Below are 20472 nucleotides of genomic sequence, written 5' to 3'. Positions count from 1 at the left end.
GGCTGAGGACTAAAGGGAGTCCTTTTTAGTTCACTCATTTTAGCTAGCAGGGAGTTGTTCGAGATAACTGTTGGGACATCTTTCCAGTACATTGTAGTGTTACTGTTCCAGAGTACATCATCATGTTAGGGTGCTGGTGACACTGCAACGGGGCACCAGGGGGATATTTTTTCAGTTCACATGGGTGATTTTTAGGGACGCGGAGTCATTAGTTTCATTGTTTTCAATGAACACAACGTATTCAGAAATCACTTTTCATACCTGGATTATTGTTGCAGGCCTGTGATGCTTGGGAAAAAGAAGCTCAGGAAGCCAATGACCGGGCAAGCACGGCAAATGTGGAGTGTGAATTAGCCCGGGATCAGAGAGATGCTCTTGAACAGCAGGTGGAAAAGCTGCAGGAGGAGCTGGAGAGGATCCATGCAGGGCCGGATTCAACTCTACATCGCTCTTTCACTGATGTGGATGGCCTTCCACTCTCAGCACTTTACACCATCCAGAAACAGCTGCGTACCAATTTGGAGCGCGTGGATAAGGTCAGTTATAGGGTTTTGTCTCTTTTAATGCCTGCTTACTATTCAGCTTTGCTTCTTGTTCGTCCTTATATCTGTTATTCTCCCGGTTTTCCTTTTCGGTCCTTCCACACTTTATTGGTTTTCCTGTCATTGGTAAAAACATAAAAACTGCCAGGAGAAATTATATAGCCAACCAACTTGTACAAACGGATAACACCCCCAAAGTCCTCTTCCAAGTACTCAACACCCTTATCAATCCTAAAGGCTGCAACCCAGAAGATGCACCAACCCAGTCTCTCTGCGACAATATCGCTGATTTCCTTTCACATAAGATTGACAATATCTACAATAAGATAACCTCCTCCACCGCAAGCTCATGCCACATCTCAACCACTGATCCTGCCCCAGCCCCACTCAGCCATTTTACCTTAAAAACATTCTCTCTGCTCACCATCCAAGAAACAGAATCCCTGTTATCTACTTCCAAATCAGGATCCCCCAAAGACCTTATTCCAGCTAAAATCTCCAGAAGTCTCGCAGCGGAGCTGGCAGCTCCTCTGTGCTCTATCTTAAATAGCTCAATCATAGAAGGCAAGCTCCCAATGGAATGGAAAGCCGCCCAGATTATGCCCATTAGGTAAAACACCAAACTACCCCCTGACGTGATCTCTAACTATAGACCCATCTCAATCCTCCCTCTCAACAGCAAATTGTTGGAAAAGCACATTAATACTCACCTTTCCATATTCGTTGAATCCTCCAACTGCCTTAATCACTCACAGTCAGGATTCCGTCCTAGGTGCAGTACAGAATCAGCCTTGGTCAATGTCATAGATGACATCAGAATGCACGCGAATGCTGGCCGAGCAGTAATCCTCATACTGCTCGACCTGTCCGCAGCGTTCGACACCATTTCACACAAGATCCTACTGGAAAGATTACGAACCATAGGTATTCAGGAAACAGCCCTTAATTGGCTGACAGACTTCCTCATGGGAAGAACCCAGACGGTAAACCTTGGTCCCTTTAACCACATCGCTGCCGTGCATTTTCCCCTCCTGTGCTGATCCTTAGTGAGTCCCATTGTTCATGACGAGCTCAGCTCGTCATCAGCACAGCTCCACTGTGCCTCATGACGAGCTGAGCTCGTCATGAGCATGGAAGGGGTTAAATCTAAGACCACCATGGTATCTAAGGGCGTACCTCAGGGTTCCTGCCTCAGCCCCTTATTATTCAACGTTTATGTCGCCCCTCTATCAGCACTCCTAAGGAAAATAGAGTTTACCCCCATTTCCTACGCGGACGACACTCAACTCCTCCTTACCTTCGACAAAAACACCCCTAAAATTGAAAACATCTTTGCAGAGGGCATGGAAACAATAACCTCTTGGATGAGTAGCAACTTCCTACAGTTAAACGCTGATAAAAGAGAAATAATGCCATTTAAAAAACAGCACAAGCAGCTGGTCTCCCAGCTGGTGGCCAGATGAACGAGGTCCTGCTACTTCCCCAAAGACAGTGGTCAAGAACCTCGGAGTCCTAATAGACAGCAAACTAAACCTGGATGAGCATATAATTGCAACCAAATGGGCCTGCTTCCATGCACTCAGCTTGCTCCGGAAAGTCTTCCCACTTCCTCCCTTCCCCCTCACGCAAAACCCTGGTACACACCCTGGTACTCAGCCGACTAGATTTCAGCAATGCCTTGCTGATCTCTGCTAAGAGAATTTCCCTGAGAAGTCTACAAGTGGTACAGAACACAGCAGCCCGCCTAGTAACCTGTGCTCCCCATCGTACCCCCTCACTCCCTCTTCTTCACAAACTACACTGGCTACACATACGAAAAACAATTAAATTTAAAATATGCTGTCTGGTGTTCAAATGCCTTAATCAGATGGGTCCAGCATATCTGGCAGATAAACTGGTCAGATACACCCCTCCACGCTCCCTTCGATCAAAGGGGAAAGGCCTTGGAAATCCGACAATGCACTAATTAACTGACCTTCAGAAAAAAACTCATAACATCACTTGTCTAGCTCCTAGTCCTTACCTCTAAACGTCCTCAGCGTGGAGATACCCCACCCGGGGTGATTCAATCGCTCTATAAATGATATAAATAAGTAAAACAGAATTCATATTTGGAATTTGTGAGAAGGTCGATGAGCAGAGACCCATAGTTAAGAGCACCATCAAGGTGTTGAGAAAGAAAGAGTGAAGATGACATACGTTGGCACGTGAATGTACAGGCAATCCATCTCCATGCCTACCCAAAAGGCATGAAACGATTCTCCTAATTAAAAACACACCATTGTGCACCAGGTCGAATAAAGATTCGAAAAACAAAGAAAAAGTGATCAGTGATGTATAACGAACAGGAAAGGTAGGTGAGTGAGGAAAAGAAATATAAAAGGATATAGGAACACAACCCATGCGTTCCCGTTGCCATGCAAAAGGGATTCTCATCAACTCACAAAACTGTAATAGAGCTTGGTCACAACCGTAGTATGTGAAATACTTGAAGGATACACTACATAGAACCACTCCAGTATCGTATATCACATAAAAGACAAGACCAAACCAAAAATTGGAGGAAAGCACATGCACTCTCAAAGTATCTAGCGAAAGATATATATATAGTCTGCACAGACTATTCACTACATTGCACTACTGTCTATATCTATGTGCTAAGACTAAGAACCATACTTGCACGAGTTGGTGAACAATCTCCAAAGCAAAGTGCTAAGTTTCCAAAGTAAGTTCGTAGGTCATTGGTCGGTATTCATGTGAACTCATAATAGTAGTGGCAAGAATGAAATATGTATTAGCTAAATGTCAAAATCAATCATGCCATAGTGGTAATAATAATCTGACAGTCAATAATTCATCATAAACCCTATATGCTATTATGTACATTATAAGTAACAATACTTTTCTCTGTATGTGTAGTGAGAGATCGTAGGCCCTTATGAGCCCAACATAGTAGTCCAATATCAAGCACAGTATTCACAACGGAAGGGTTAAGACAAGGTTATGGTGACCCCGAGGAAGTACTAAAAAGGCAGGTCAGCACCACCCTGTTGTGTGATAATCAGCACAACAAACTAGTCAGACGTGCAACGCGATAATCATAAAGAAAAGGGTAAATCAGTTGTCACAAAAATCTCAGGTTTAATATCATTAAGAGTCCCGTTAAATTGGCAATATGTAAGAGACAGTTTAGATTAGGTCTAATAGCATTACGGGCAGAAAAGTAATCTGGGATTTTCGTGACAACTGTTTTATCCCTTTTCTTTATGATTATCGGGTTTCACGTCTGACTAGTTTGTTGTGCTGATTATCACACAACAGCGTGGTGCTGACATGCCTTTTTAGTAATTCCTCTGACTGTTTTGATTACTGTGGACATTTCTTGCTCAGGATATTAACTTTTTGTTTCGCTATATTTGTGGGCCCGTGTCTACGCAGTTGGTAACAGCGGGTGGCCGCTATCTATATCCTTGAGTATTCTGATTTGCTTACTGTCATTCTACTCAACTCCGCGCATTTTATACCCTTCCATCCATTTTTGCTAGTTTACATCGTAAACATACATGCGAACGAACCTGTTTCTGAAAATTGATATGTGGGGTAAGCTCTTTCGAGTTGTTTCAGGAATACCATTGGCCATTCAAAGAGTTACCTCATTTCTTAATAACAGTATTAAAAAAATGGTTCAATTGCCCCGTCCTTCTTGAGAGTGGACTGCTTGAGGTTGATCAAGCAGTTTACTTGACAATGGATTACCCTCATCCAGACTGCCCATACAACCATGTCACTCAAAGCAAATTTTGGTGTTGGAAATATAATGCACCATAGTAGGATCTTCATTGATAGTTATAAACGTTATACTATTTCCCCACTGAGTGCAGTAACACTGGAGCACCTGATCCACAATTATTTCCAAAGTGGATGCACACCGCTGACATGTCCAGATGTAATAAAGTGACCCTTTAGATAGTCCATCAGGAGTGAATAATTCCCCACGTTCACACTCCACCGAAAAAAATGTTATTCCAAAACTACATTGCAGCATCCTAACCCGAACGGCTGCTAAAAAAGAGTTAAATGAGGGGAAAAGGTTGTGTGATAGTCGTTAAATTAGCATAGTATAAAACACTGCCCGTGTGTTTAAGGAGCCTAGATGCTTCCGCTGCATCTAAGAGCCAGTTCTTTTTGATGTGTAAGTATATTTGAACTAACGAGCCAACATTGCTTATATTTATCTCCATGGCAGAAACGTCCTGGGGAAGAAGATTGGTCGTTCAGTCAAGGTCATTACGATGTAGGATTAGGTCTACAAGCAAGTACACATTTTTTTTGTAATTTATAGGCGCTTGCAGGATCCGCTGGAAAATTAGGTCATTATGATTGTCGATGTGAGCCCCTTGAAGGGAATGGGAGATGTGTCCCTTCTTTGGAGGACAATGAGCTCAGCGAATTTGACGCCCTCCAACAGAGAGTAAATTGAGATGCATGCCAAATGTTCTCAACTGCTTAGCAGCAGAGGCAGTATCTATTGGAAGACAGAAAAAGCAGATCTTAACGCTGCTTTTCTTTACAGAGTACTTTCTAATTTTAAGGCTTTCTTGTGCGTTTACAATCCTTTATTTAACAAACTATTGTACACAAGACTATTTGTAAAGAAGCATAGTTCAGATCTGCTGCCACTCTCCATTAATACCGCATCAACTTTGAAATGTGCTATTTTCTGTGTTTTTCAAAGCAGCAGACCTGAGATCTGTTGATAAAGTTTTTATAGCAGAACATTTAACTCATTAGGGTAGGTCTCTCTTCACTGGGACAAATGTGTTGCCATGCTGCAGCAGGCAGGGTCGTCGTCATCACAATGAAGTCCTATCCTTGCTCTGTACCATGGGCACTTGCTATGTGGTCCCCAGTGGCATTAGGGTTTTCCTATTTTTAAAACTTTACGTTGATCCTGCATGTCGACCTCTCCCTTATACCTTACTGTGCTGCCAGCAGCCAACATATACAGCCACCAGTTGTGATTCCAAAGCGTAGCACCACCCTCTATGGATGCCAGCACCAGCCTGATGGGGCAGCAGACTCCACCACCCCCTCCCCTCACTGTAAATGAGGTCTGACAGACAGCCTGAAAACACAGCAAACAAAGGTCACACTTCCAAGCTACCTTTCAAGCACTGATGAATTATCCTACAATCAAACCTTCCCCACACTTTATGGCTTCTCTAACTGCTAAATGACGTCCACCCCTCTAATATTAGCATCACGAACCCTTCAACAGGTGCATGCCCCCCAGTTTCAATACATTTGAGCTAGGTAGTGAATATTGTTGTTCTGTGGTACCCCCACAATGGCCAGAGGCTCTTTCTCATGGATACTTCTTACTGCAGATTCCTCGCCTTTTGAATGTACCCCAGGCATCAGACTGGATCTGGCCATTTTGAAGCAGGACCCTTGAGTGCTGGAATTTGACGTTACGCAACTCCGTGTCTACACTGTTCCACTCTTGAAGTGACATGCAGAGCCGCTTATAAGCACCACCCTGTCGCAGTGATGTCAGTTTTTCTTTGCGCCCTACCAGAGGCGGATCCAGAAGTACCCCTCGTCTCTTCACAAGACTACCTTTCCCAAAACGAAGACATTTTTAATACCAGTGTGCAAGGGAAAATGTCACCCCACAAAACCACAGGATTCAAGCCTTGTTGAGACTCGCAAGCATATTTCTGTGACAGATCCCCACCACATTTCTGCTTTGGATCAGACCTCAACTCTAAGGACTGCAGCAACTACGCCTTGACTCATCCAAAGACCATCCAGAACTGTGAGGGGATGTTGTATGTTGCAGAACACTGGAAAACTCCATGACCAATTAAAGAGAAGGCAGATCTTTATCGCTGTCGAAGCCATCGGGCAAGTAAAAAAAGAAGTACAGGTGGTACTTGGCCCCTTCCAACCACTGTTGCACTCCTGAGATGGCATAAGGGCATTAAACAAGCCTCTCTGTTTTGCTCTTGCACTATATCTCCTTCAGAGTCGATTCAGAGGGTGGTTCCGAAGTAACCTCAGTTTCCAGGTACTTCAGTGACCCCACAGCAAATCCATAAGTTCTGCAAAACAATGCTGCGTCTCTTCAGTACGCTGCCAGCTCCCTCTGGTGCGTTTTCGTGCTCCATTGAACCGCAAGGACATCTGAGTGAGACTGTGCCAGCTGGAGGCTCATACCAGTCGTAGGGGCCCTGCACGGGCTTCAGTGCTGACACCGGTCTGAGGCATATTCAAACAAGTGATGGATAGAATGCTTGAATTAATTTCAGCCACTTGCTAATACTCAGGACTGCATCCCAGTCCCTTATTTTTTCACACAATCCCACCTCAGTTTAGACCCACCCACATGCAATTCAATCTTGGCCCTGCAGCAATAGAAACAGTCCAGTCTAATCTGCCAGACAAGATCCTCCCTGAATGGGAACACAAGCAACCAAAGACCGTTTTCACCCACATTGGGCTCATGAGTCCGGTGCACCTTGGTTCCAGTTGCAGCAGGACCCACATCTGGGCATACTTGTACTTCGGCATTGCACTGAAGTATACAAAAAAGTGATGGATGGAATGCTTGAATTAATCTCAGTCACTGGTAATTACTTGGGCCACACCCCAGTCTATTGTCATTTTGCACACCATGCTACCTCAGTTTGGACCGAGCCACTTAGAAATCAGTCATGACACTGCTCAAATAGAAACAGTTCAAACCGAGCTACCAGGCCACATCTTCCCTGAACCAGAACACAAGCAACCCAAGAACGGCTTCTTGGGTTGGGCTCAGTAGTCTGGTGCAGCTTGGTTCCAGTGACAGAGTAGGCACTGAATCCACATCTGAAGTATACAAAAAAGTGATTGTTGGAATGTATGAATTAATCTCAGCCACTGGTAATTACTCTGGGCTGACATCGGTCATGGAAGTACAACCCACAATAGACCACAGAGCATCGATGCTGGACCACAAAGCGCCCATGATAGTACTCCTAACTCTGAGCTGACTCCGCTTCGACATCGATCAAAACTGAGCCCTGAACCCACTGGGCCCCAGCCTTTCAGCAACCCATGGGATTTTGACTCTTTTCCCTTGACACAAGGAAGGGCTCGAATCATTCACAATCTTTTCGGCACAGATTCCGATACCGCTATGGTGAAGATAATGAGTTTGATCAACCATACAGTAAAGATAATCTTGCCCTTTGTGACCCCGGTGCCCAGGTTCTACCTGCTGTATTGAAAGACTTGCGCCCCACCCTTATTTCATATTGTCTTGGTCGCGAAATTGGCGAAAGTGTGACCCTAAGGAGACATGTCTTGATTAGATCTAAGTGCTTCTCCAGCAATGTCCAATCTTCCCTAATGGACATTGTCGTCAATGGACCTCTACTCTTTGGCGAGTAAACAGGCTAAACTCTCTAGTGCTTCAAAGAATGCAAGACCACAGTGCACTCCTTGGGCCTGTTGGCTCCAATGCCACTGTTTCGCCAGCAATATCTGCTTCTGCATCCCCCCTCCTCATGTGGCTATGACAGGGGATTTCAGTGCAGCAAGCTCCCATCTATTTACCCAGCCAAGAAGACTCTACAGCCCTTTTCTGGCAGAGGTGTGACACATACAGACGTGAAGAGGGGCCAGTGAGCAGCCCATTTCCCGGGCCCAGTCGCAGTCGGCATGACTCATGGGCGGGGGGTTCGCGCACGGAAGGGAGGGAGGCTGCCTGCTTCCTCTTTCATAGAACCCGGCTAGGAGCTGAGACGGCACAGGACCCAGGAAGGTACTTTTTTCCCGTAAAATTTACCTACCCTCGTAGGTTAATAAAAAAAGAAAAAAAGTGCCTTCCTTGGTCCCGTTCCGTCTCAGCTCTTAGCCGGGTTCCATGAAAGACGAAACAAGCAGCCTCCCTTCCCTCCCATAAGCCAATCACAAAGCTGCAATGGCAGCGTTGTGATTGGCTGGGACGCCGACCACACAGGCATCTATGGGGATGAGATTTTTGCCATGTAGGCTGCCAACATAAAGAAAATGCAGAGTGCGCATGACTGGTTTGGTCGGCACCAGAGGGCCGACCAAACAGCCAGGGCCCGCAGCATTGTTCTAGCCACTCCTGCCCTGCCCTCGAGCAAACTTTTCTGATTTCTCGAAGTGCGAGAAGCAGAAACATAAAATGGTATTTATAAAACCATTTTAGGTTTCTGCTTCTCGCACTGCAAGAAAGCAGTGGGACGACACTCCTCTGCCCACATGGAGGAGCTGCCCCAGGCCAGCCACCCTTACACCCCATCTCCCTGACTGCTGCAACAGCAAAACAGCTTTAGTGTGTCTTTCCAGACAAAAAGCCACTATGTCGGAGGCAAGATCTGGCAATCTTACAGGATACAACCAATGGCTTTGGACAAGTGGGTCCTGAAAATTGTCCTCTGGGGTTATACCCTCCCATTTATTTCCACCCAACCACCCTCAGAACGGCTTAAGGAGAGCCATCTTCCATTTTCCTGCAGGAAGTGCTGGCCTCCCAGGGTTCTAGGGCCCAGTTCTCTAGGATTTGGGTTCCTAACCCACGAGTGCAAGTGCTTTCTTCAGTGCACCAACACAAAGTAACGAAGTCCATTTAAACTGCAAACCCACACAACCCGATGACCGTTCTTTCAAGTGTGGGGTTTGTATTTTCTGGGTTACTAATAGTCCCATGAAGGGTTCAGGGTAACGGTGGTAATTGAGACACAATTTCGTTCTTGGAAAGACACACTCAAGCATAACACTAAGAAAGACTATATATATTTTAACATGTTTTTGTCAACAGTCTTATTCTGTTGCTTAGGACATGAATTATAATCCCACAAAATATAATCAAAACAGCACTTGTGCATTCTGGTAGGAGCTGGAATAAAATGAGCAGTTCTAGTATATTTTAGAATGTTCTTAGCAGCCCACTATCCTACCGCTGTTTCTATGCGCTACACTATGAAAGCATGGAATAGCTAACTTCCCTCTAAAGTTTCTTGGTACCCTGTCACTACATACCTGTTCAGAGCGGAACAGATGTGTTTATCAGACTTCAGCTGGGAAGAGAGTGTGCCTTCCAGCAGGAAAACTCACGACAGCTGGGCTCAGCTCCTCTAATCACTGGTTTGACACTTGGCATAAGAGTATATGCTTCAGCAATTTGACAATACCTCTTGTGAGAACCCAGTGCGAAGGCCTCTCCACATTAATGATCGATTCCTGGGGTTAATATAGGATACTAACTACTGACTTTTAGCTTGCATTACAAAATCTAGTAGGGGGTTTTCAAAATCCAAGATGCAACTGGTCTAAACCAGCAAGATGAAAGTACATCAACTAGTACTACATGTTTTACCTCACATATTTACTGTCATACCTTGAAATGTACATATTGAAGAGTTTGTGTCACCCATTGTAATAACTCATCAGTGTTTAGATGAAGATGGCATTTTCGCAAATTCTTCAAAAGATAATGACATGCTGATTGGACCAAAGACAGATAGCTTAAGTTAACGTTTTCAAAAATGGAGTCTGACTTTGGAGTTCACAACAGGTGTGCAGACAAATTAGGCCAAAGGGAGAGTTCCAGCCTTGGAAGTAGGAGCTGGGTGTTACTCCCGCTACTTCCTTGTGCCAAAGGACGACGAGGCCTTGGTTGTTATTTTAGATCTTCGCCATCTCAACGCCTTCCTGCAGAAGGCTACATTCAATATGCTCACCCTGGCCAGACCATATTTGCCCTGGAGGCTGGATGGTAGCATTGGGCTTACAGGATGCTGACTTCACACCTCCGTCATGCAGACCTATAGGGGTTGCATGCGGTTCTCAGTGGAGTAGGTGCATTTTCAGTTCACTATGCTCTACTTTGGTCTCACTGGTGCTCCTCAGGTGTTCCCGAAAGTGATGGTTGTGGTTGCAGAGCACCTTCAGAGAACAGTAGTTCCAGTCTCTTTGCACCCAATCCCACTATGACTGGCTGCTGATAGCGGATTTGCTTTGGGCAGTGTTCACCCACCTCCAGACTGTAATGGACCTCTTAACATCATTGGGGTTTATTATCAATGTGCCGAAGTCACACTTGACTCTGCAGGCGCTCCCCTTTATAGGAGCTGGTCCTGACAAGATACAGTTCTGTGCTTTTCTCCAGGAGAAGAGACTCATGGACATTTGGGATATTTTCCTGATGTATCTGCAAGAGACAATTAGTTATAGATTCCTTACCTTTAGAATTACCCCCAGACGTCAGACTGGATCCGGGAAATTTTTTCAGCAGCAGTACCCCTGCGAGTTGAAAGGTGGCATTGGTCGGCTCCGCGTTCGTTGTTGGCGTTGTGGTCGTTGGGATGAAGTCACGGTAGCTACTTAGATGCCACCCTCCAGCGCTGTTCTCAGTTCTTTCTTTTACTGCACCAGCCAGCGCAGATCTGGAGCGAGCTGTACCTCCAGTCACTTTTTGACTGACTTTTTTGCGACTTTTGTCGACACTGTTTTTTTAGTCCCCTGTTGCATGCAGGAATGTCAAGTCATTCTCTGCCCGACTTCTAGTCTTGAGACACCTGTCGCAGGCTGATGTCGGTTACGGACCTGCACTGCGTGTGCCTGTGGTGTCTGGAGCGCGACCATGATCCCAAGTTGTGCTACTACTGCTGGACCATGAATCCATAGTCTTTGCGGGAGTGGTCCCGAAAGCTTCTCAATGCCCAGCAGTCCACTCCGTGCTGTTCGAGGTCCCAGTCTCGTGGGCAGTCGAGGGACTCGTCTCGGAGACACCACCCTTTGTCATGGATGTCTTCGCACTCCTCAGGTAATTCAAAGCACAAGAAGTCGAAGAAGCATGGTCGCTCTTTGAATTCTCCCAGTCCGTCGGCCGACGGATGCAGATGGTGCCTGTCCTGCAGCTCTGCGTGCCGAGCCTGAACGGTCGACTCAGAGTTTCCCTCTTTTTCCGGAATCCGGAGCGACCCCTGCCCATCTTCAGAGTTTATACGAAGCGATGCATGCCACCTTTGGGCAGTCCGACTCCGCAGGCACGCCTTCGTGCCTCGCGGACTCTGCTGGGGGCCCTGGGCCTTTGATAATGGTGGCTCTGGCCCTGCCACCACAGGGTCCCCATGGATCCAGGCATGGATCGGCATTGGTCGACCTTGTAACACCTCCCACAGTGCCGATTCCACCGGCACCACGTCCGCTCCCAACGTTGGTTGCGTCTCCAGCCGGTGTCGACCCCGGCCTCCACCCTGACTTGGACACTAAGCCGGACTGACACCGCATCCAGCACCGAGTGGTACTTTTGTACATCTGTTCGACCCTGGTGTGTCCTACAGGCCAGATTAACAAACAGAGGAGGGTGAGGAGGACAGGGAGGGGTCTGTAGACCCTTTGACTGACCAGTAAGATGAACCAGACGGGAGAGAGGAGTTGGGGGAAGCCAGTGGTCTGGATACCTCCCCAGACCTTGGCATGCTACCTCCTCCTTCCATGGCTACGGAGGGGGGTGCTTCATTTGCAGTGGTGTTGGGAAGGGCGGCCGAGGCCCTCCACCTCGAGTTACCTACACTGGCGGTTAGGACGAATCTCCTGACGGAGGTGCTTTAACCAGCAGCGGCCTCTTTGGAGCCCCTGCTGCCTTTGAATGAAGCCCTTACTGACATCATTTTGGGCAACTGGTCCAGGCCCAACACAGGGGCGCCTTTGGATAGGATGATTGCCCGACGCCACCGTCCGGGTCCGGGTGACCCCTCTTTCCTCTCCCAACACCCCACCCCTGAGAGCTTGGTGGTTCAAGCCTCTGCATCTTAAGGTGCATTCCCTAACGCAGCACCTGATAGCTTGGTTCTGCGGTCGGTGAACATTGCATGTCTGTTGGGCCGTTACACCCACTCTATGTGGGATACGGTAGCTTAAGTGCTGCCACAGTGCCCGGAGGAGTCCCGGGTCGTGCTCTCCTGTGCAGTCACCAAGGGGAGAGACGCGTCCAAGTTCACCATAAGATATGGACTGGACACCGCCAACTCGATAGGCAGGACAATTTCAATGTTGGTAGCCCTTCGACGCTACGCCTGGCTGAGGTCGACTGGTTTTTCCAGTGATGTCCAAGCTACCTTGCTGGACATGCCTTTTGATGGGCGTCGCCTGTTCGGTGACAAAGCAGGCAATGCACTAGAGCGCTTCAAGGACTCCCGGGCTACGGCCAAGTCCTTGGGCCTCCTGTCCAGCCCCTGCGCGGCCAGGGACCCACCATTGTGGGTCTGGGGGCCAGCAAGCAGGCCAGTCGACCATCGCCCCTTCTGCAGGAGCCTCCAAACCCTCCTAGTACGACCTTTCAGAGCCACCAATCGCCAGCAGGATTTGCCATCACCTTCCCCACTGGCGAACCATCACGTCGGACAGGTGGGTTTTGCAGATAGTCCAAAGGGGCTACTCCTCCCCTTCGAGACTACCCCTCCATCCATGTCACCCTCCATCCATGTTATCTTAATACCATTGCATATCGCAGGATCATGTGGCCCTTGAACAGGAAGTTACTGCTCTCTTGGCCAAGGGAATTATCGAGCAAGTTCCTGCTCCAGTAGTAGATTGTGGTTGCTATTCCCACTACTTTATAGTGCTCAAGAAGGACAAAGGCCTGCGTCCCATCTTGGATCTCAGGAATTTCAACCGCTTCCTCTGAAAGGAGAAGTTCAAAATGTTGACACTATCTCAGGTCCTGTCTGCTCTCGACCCTGGAGACTGGATGGTAGCATTGGACTTGCAGGACGCTTACTTTCACATCCCTGGCGTTACCTGCAGTTTACAGTGGCCCACAAGCACTTTCAGTTTACCGTGCTCCCCTTTGGTCTTACCATCGACCCTCGGGTGTTCACGAAATTGATGGCGGTGGTCGCAGCTCATCTGTGCAGATCAGGGGTTCCAGTCTTCCCCTATCTTGACGACTGGCTGTTAAAGGTGGGCTCGCCCCAGGTAGTCATCTCCCACCTCCAGACTACGGCGGACCTCCTGCATTCGCTGGGGTCCACTATAAATGTGCAAAAGTCACACCTGACTCCCTCTCAGAAGCTCCTTTTCATCGGAGTGGTTCTGGACACAACGCAGTTTCGGGTTGTATTCTCCCAAGCAGCAAGTCCCGGATATTCGGGCTATTATTCAGATTTTTCAACCTCTATCCCGGGTTTTGGTCAGACTGATCCGGAGGCTGCTGGGCCTCATGACTTCCTGCATCCTGCTGGTAGATCATGCCAGGTGGCATATGCGGGTTCTGCAATGGGGCCTAAAGTTTCAGTGGGCACAACATCAGGGGAATCTGTCCGATTGCGTTCCGATCTCGGAGGGCACTGCACGACAATTGTAGTGGTGGCTAACGAACCAGCATTGGGTCCACGGGCGATCCCCCTCCCTTTCCCAACCGGAGTTCACAGTGGTGACGGATGCATCACTTCTGGGGTGGGGCAGCCACATTGGAGAGGCGAAGATCAGAGGCCTCTGGTCTCCGGCGGAGTCTGGGCTCCACATATACCTTCTGGAGCGCTGGCCGATCCGTCTTGCACTAAAAGAATTCCTTCCCTCTGTCCGGGGTAAGAGTAGTGCAGGTGTTCAGACAACACCACCGCCATGTGGTACTGCACCAAACAGGGCAGGGTGGGGTCGTGGACCCTGTGTCAAGAGGCCCTCCGCCTCTGGACATGGCTGGAACATCAGGGCATATCCCTGGTGGTTCAACACCTGGCAGGTTCTCTGAACGCTAGGGCGGAAAAACTCAGCGGTAGGTGCATGATGGATCACAGATGGTGTCTGTACTCGGAGGTGGTGCAAGGTCTCTTTCGGTAGTGGAGAGCCTTGATTAGATCTATTCACCACCGAAGAGAACGCGCAATGTCAGCCATTCTGCGCATTGGAATTTCCAAGGCGGCACTCGCTAGGCGACTCTTTTCGTCACAAGTGGAGTTGTTGTCTTCTATACACCTTTCCGCCTATACCACTTCTGCCCAGAGTGCTGAAGAAGATCAAGAGCGACCTGGCCCAAGTCATTCTTGTTGCTCCGGATTGGGCATGAAGAGTCTGGTATCCTGAGCTGTTACACATGGCCATCGATCCCCCGATCAGACTGCCTCTTTGGGAGGATCTTCTGTCGCAGCAGCAGGGGATGGTCCTCCACCCGAACCTGTCCAGCCTCCAGCTCCTTGCGTGGAGATTGAGCAGCGACAGTTGACAGGCTTCGACCTTCCTCCCGAAGTATGTAATGTTTTCTTGGCAGCCAGGCGTCCCTCCCTAAGACACCTGCAGATGGAACAAATTTGTGGTATGGTGCGCAACAAAGGCTGTGGATCCCCTTTCTGCCCCTCTTTATGAGGTGCTTTTGTTCCTCCTTTCTTTGACCAAGCAGGGTTCTGCTCTGGGTACTCTTAAGGGCTATCTCTCAGCAATTTCATCCTTTCTTTGGCTTTCTGATCAGCCTTCTCTTTTCGAGTGCCCTGTTGTAAATCGCTTTCTTAAGGGCATTACTCATATTTTTCCTGCTGCTCCCTTCGTAATGCCTCAGTGTAACTTGAACTTGGTTCTTACTTATCTGCGCTCCCTTTGAGCCACTACATAACTGTCCTCTCAGACTTCTCACTTTAAAGACTGCCTTTGTGGTTGCCATCACTTCTGCACGCAGGGTGAGTGAGCTCCAGGCTCTTTCTTCGAAACCTCTTTTTTTGGCGGTCATCCGGATAAGGTTGTCCTTCGAACTCTGACCCTCTTTCCTTCCCAAAGTGGTTACTCATTTCCACATTGGTCAAACCATCACTTTGCCCAACTTCTTTCCGCATCCTTCTAAGGAGGAAGAGAGGCTCCATGGTCTGGATCCAAAACATGCACGTTCACTTTATTTGGTGCTACGCAAACAAATGATGGACAGAATGCTAAATTAATCATACATTCACCCCCAGTCAAGAGATCTGGGTTAAATCAATTGTTCTTTTGCTCACCATGCCTCCCCAGTTAAGACCCAGCCATATGCATACCCATCCCACTTAGGGTGAAAAGTGTTACGCACACATTTTATTTGGATCGCACCAAGAAATTCTGGGTGGATGACCAGCTCTTTGTTGGCTACGTGGCCGCCAAAAAAGGTCACGCAGTGCACAAACTGACTATCTCTAGGTGGGTCGTTTTCTGCATTAAAGCTTGCTACTCTTTGGCAAAGAACGAGCCTCCAGTGAGATTGCGCTCCCATTCCACCAGGACGACGGCAGCTACCACTGCTTTTGGACGGGAAGTCACCCTCAATGACATCTGTCAGGCAGCCACGTGTGCATCTCTGCATACGTTCACAAATCACTACGTACTGGACAGCCAAGTCCGGAGAGATGGCTTCTTTGGCCGTTCTGTACTCCAGGACATTATGGTGTGAACTTGGTTCGCAGACCCACCTCCGGGGTTGGTATTGCTGGGGTAAGGAATCTATAACTAATTGTCTCTTTCAGATGAACAATTTACTTTCCTTCGGTAACAATATATCTGTAAGAGACATAGATTAGTTATAGATTCCTTAATGCCACACCCATCCTGCTCGTTCTGCGAACTGACTTCAAGGGTCAGCGAGTCCCTTTCAGGGCCCTAGTTTTGTGCACCATTGGTCAGTGTTTGCATGGCTCTGCGCTTCTGGCGTGGAATGTCATGTAAAAGAACTGACGTCAGCGTGCGAGGACAGCATCGAAGTAGCTACAGCGACATCATCCCAGCGACGAACGCGGAGCCGACCAACGCCACCTTTTGAGGCGCAGGGGTACTGCTGAAGAAAATAATTTCTGGATCCAATCTGACGCCTGGGGGTAATTCTAAAGGTAAGAAACCTATAACTAATCTATGTCTCTACAGATCTATCGTTACCGAAGGTAAGCAACGTGTTCCTCAGCCTCTGTCCTGGATGATAGTGAAGAGGACTGAGGCTGTTGGGGCTCCTAGCCCTGTATCCTACAGGTAAATCATGCCACATGACATATGCAGGCTCTGCATTGGGATCTGAAGTTCATTAGGCACATCATAAGGGAGATCTGTCTATGTCCTTATTCAGAGGAAACTGCAGAATATCTGCAATGGTGGCTGTTGGACCGCAACTGGGCTAGCAGCAGACTCCTCTCTCTACCTCACCCAGAGCTAACAGTGGTGATCGATGCATCGCTTCTGAGTTGGGGAGTCCATTTAGGAGAGGAGAGGACCAGAGGCATTTGGGCTCCGTTAGATGCTGGCTCCCCATCAAACTCCTCGAGCTGCTAGCCATCTGCTTGGCATTGAAAGCATAACATCCATCAAAGGAAGGCTGGTGCCGGTGCTCATGGACAACACCATTGGCATGTGGTACTGCAGCAAGCGGGGTGGGGTAGTGAACCCTGTGTCAGTAGGCCATATGCGTATGAAATTGGCTAGAACAAAAGATGATTTTCTTGGTGGTGCATCCCCAGCGGGATCAGGGCCATTGTAGACTAACTTAGCAATATCTAGCAGATAATGAATAGCAACCAGACCCTGGGATGCAGGAAGGTCCTTCTCTTCCACGAATGGGGCAAACCCTTGCCATGATCTCTTCGCCACGGCAGAGAGCGAGCAATTTGAGCATTTGAGTTCCAAAGATGTCCCTCTCTTTCTGAGACTAATTCCACTTAGAGTTGAGCTCGGGATTCCCGTACACCTTTTCACCCTTCTTTTTCCTAGCCCAAGTTCTGAAGATCATCAGGAACGACCAAACCTTAATCATCTTAGTGCACCGAACTGGGCAGGGAGAGTGTAGTACCCGGAACTCCTAGGCACGAGCATCTGTCCTCTGATCAGGTTTCCACTTCGTAGTATCTTCTGTTGCAGCAGCAGGACAGGGGCCATCACTCGTGCCTGCACAGAATTCATCTCCATGTTTGGAGCTTGAACGGTGACAGGTGACCTTCCTCCCAAGGTAGTTGTTGTCATTAAAGCAGCAAGGTGTCCTTCCTCAGAATCAATATATGGCTGCTGTTGGGACAATTTTGTAGGGTGGTGCAATACTCTGTAGATTTGCCCACTTCAAGCCAAACTATTTAAAGTTTTGCTCTTTGTGTCCTCTTTTGTCCAGCAAGCGCTTGCTGTGGGCATAGTTACAGGACATTTTTCGACTCATTCATCTTATTTGAGTTTTCCAGACCAGGCCTCTTTGTTTAACCCTTTGGATGCGTTGGATGGCTCCCGGCCGTCCGACGCAACAGGTGGCGTGTGCGTCGTATGGCCGGGAGGCGTCCGAATTGCGCACGCTTGAAATTTTCCCGCACTGCAGGAAAATTTCACGCGCATCCAAGGGGTTAAATAATTTGCTGTCAGTTCTTTCCTTTTTATTTTTTTGTTTAAATCTCTTATTAGATTTATAGACAAAGAGAAAATATGAACAAACACCAGGCAATAAGCAGTAGTAGTCAGGCAAAAATGCAGGGTATACATCGTTGGCCCACGTCTGTGGAGATATAAAAGATACAGCACACCACTTAGCCATCAAATACAAAAACAACAAAAGAATTCGACATGGCTAAATAGATAGAAGAAGCCCCCTCCCCACTCAGAAATGCCAAAGCTAAGCAAGCATAGGGGAGTCCCACAAGTGCCCGAGTCTAGGACACCTGAACGAATGTAATCATGTCTGCTATAAACCTGTAGTGAGCGTGGTGTACTGTTAGCGAAGTCTGAAGAGACTGTTGTGTATCACCAAGCAATAGGTACTACAAAGGGATTGGAGCATGGAGAACAATACCAATCATAACAAAAAAGAGAAAAGGGTCAATCTGACTGTAGAGTATCACTGCAAGCCCTAATGGTGATTACCATGTCATCAAAATCATCATAGGCTTGACACATTCTAGTAGTAACCAGCTTACCAGGGGCCAACAGCCGCTAGAGGCCCAAAAGGCGGCCTGCAACAAGATATCGGGGGGTGGAATTCCCATGTCTGCTAGCCTGTGAAGAAAGATCAGAACAAACACGGAACCCAAACAAGAAACTGAAGAAAGAAGGAGAAGAGAAGAAAAGAGGGGGCGGAGAGGGCGCAGCACTCCAGTGGCGAGGATGAGCTATAGTGAAGGAGGAGTAAGTCCCCAGAGCTGAGCGTCGGATCTATCTATCCTCTGGGAGGGGTGTCTTCCCCCATCCGCCTATCCCAGCTGTTCCTCATTGCGTTCTTCCCTAGGGAGCAGAGGGTCATTGAACAGCTGGAGGGCTCATAAATGGGGGGGGACAGCACAAGCATGTTCCAGTTTAGAGAGATGGGAGATTAGGGGTTGCCAAGATCGCTTCAATTTGGCGTCCGTGGAGAATGTCTTACTCAAGGTCCGTGTGCCAACATTGTTGATAGGTATGAGATGGGAGCACATGCGAGTATTGAAGGACCTTATACGTCCTAGAGATCAGTCCCCGGCAACCAACAAAGGAGTGGGCTAAGGATTCAAAGGGGGTAATTTGACGCTTGGCGCCCTCTGTGTATTTAGGAGTACATATCCAATGATGAAGTTGAAGGTATTCCAAACGCCCTGTATTGGGGATGTGATAATCCTGCCTGCAGTGCTCAAAAGATTTAAAAGCTCCCCCCCCCCCCCCCCCCCCCCCCACCACCCCCTTGGATAGATGAGTGATTGTACAACACTCTCCAGTGGTCCATGCAGGAAAGGATGTGGAGGGCAGGTGGAAACTCCGGGTTGCGCACCACTGGTGTGTCAGGGGAGGGAAAGGTGATAAGACCACGGTCAACTACAACTCTGTCCCATATCCCCAAAACCGTTCGCGTTGGGGTAGCAATATAGGCGCTACAGTGGCGAGCACTCCTCTGCAACCAAGCCAGAGCGGCAGCAAGCCACACCTCTGATCATGTGGAACCAATGTTTCTCGTTTTCCCGAGCCACCCATTCTGAGACATAGCGCGGATAAGACGCCCAATAATAGACAAGAAAATCTGGGCATGCCAGCCCTCTCCGGTCCCGCGGTAACGTTAATACTTTGATAGAGAATCGCGGCCGCCCCCCACCCAATATAAACGCCTTAACCTCCCGTTGAAGGCTCAGAATATTCCTTTTGCGGGGGGTGGGGGTTGGAAGCACTTGGAAGAGATATAGGATCTTGTGGAGAATGAACATCTTCACTGCGTTAAGGCGGCGCAGTCGGGAAATAGGTAGCGATTTCCGTCATTGAAGATCATCCCTCACTGAATTTCTTCAAGCAGGCCAATTCATCTTTTCCCAAGAGTCCAGCGTAGCCGTGACATTAGCACCTAGATAGCAAATGGATTGGGAGGTCCATTGGAAGGGCATACCGTTCCCAAGTTCTTCAAGCTGTTGCGAGGAGCGGAAAAGGTAAGCACCTGTGACTTAGCAAGGTTGATTTTAAGCCCCGAGATCAACTCGAACTGGGAGAGTATATCAAGCAGCGCTGGAAGGGAACTCTGAGGATTAGTGAGTGTCAAAAGGAGATCATCACCGTAAAGAGTGATTTTGTGCTCGACCTCCCCCAAATGGGAGGGCCTTAATTTCCGCCAATTGGTGGATGGCAATCGCCATGGGCTCCACGGCTAGGGCAAAGAGCAGGGGCGATAAAGGACTACCCTGCCGTGTGCCCCGATGGATGGGGAATGGAGGGGTAAGGAGACCGTTGAGCCTTACCTGTGCTGATGGCGCCGCATAGGAGGCCATGATATGGGCAATCATGACCGGGCCCAGGCCTATCTTCTGCAACACCACCCTCAGAAAGGACCAGGCTACCCTGTCGAATGCCTTCTCGGCATCGAGAGAAAGGAGAAGAGCATGGATGTTATGGCATTGGACCTTTTCCACCAAGTGGGCTACTCGCCGGAAACTATTCGCCCCTTGTCCTTCATGTATGAAGCCCACCTGGTCGGGCTCAATCAGACCTG

General features: G+C 48.3%; 1 protein-coding gene across 2 annotated transcripts in view; it reads left to right on the top strand.

The window, feature by feature from the left end:
* Positions 1 to 20472, top strand: part of UNK (unk zinc finger) — a 670943-nt gene that overhangs the window by 637621 nt on the left and 12850 nt on the right. For both annotated transcript variants that reach the window (XM_086930733.1, XM_086930732.1), the window contains exon 15: positions 279 to 536. In XM_086930733.1, coding sequence (XP_086786859.1) covers positions 279 to 536 — 258 coding nt within the window. The remainder of the gene's footprint in view (positions 1 to 278; positions 537 to 20472) is intronic.

This window comes from Lissotriton vulgaris, chromosome 7 (assembly GCF_964263255.1).
Source record: "Lissotriton vulgaris chromosome 7, aLisVul1.2, whole genome shotgun sequence".
NCBI lineage: Eukaryota > Metazoa > Chordata > Amphibia > Caudata > Salamandridae > Lissotriton > Lissotriton vulgaris.
The sequence above is the reverse complement of the archived record's forward strand: the minus strand, read 5'-3'. Positions and strand labels throughout refer to the sequence as shown.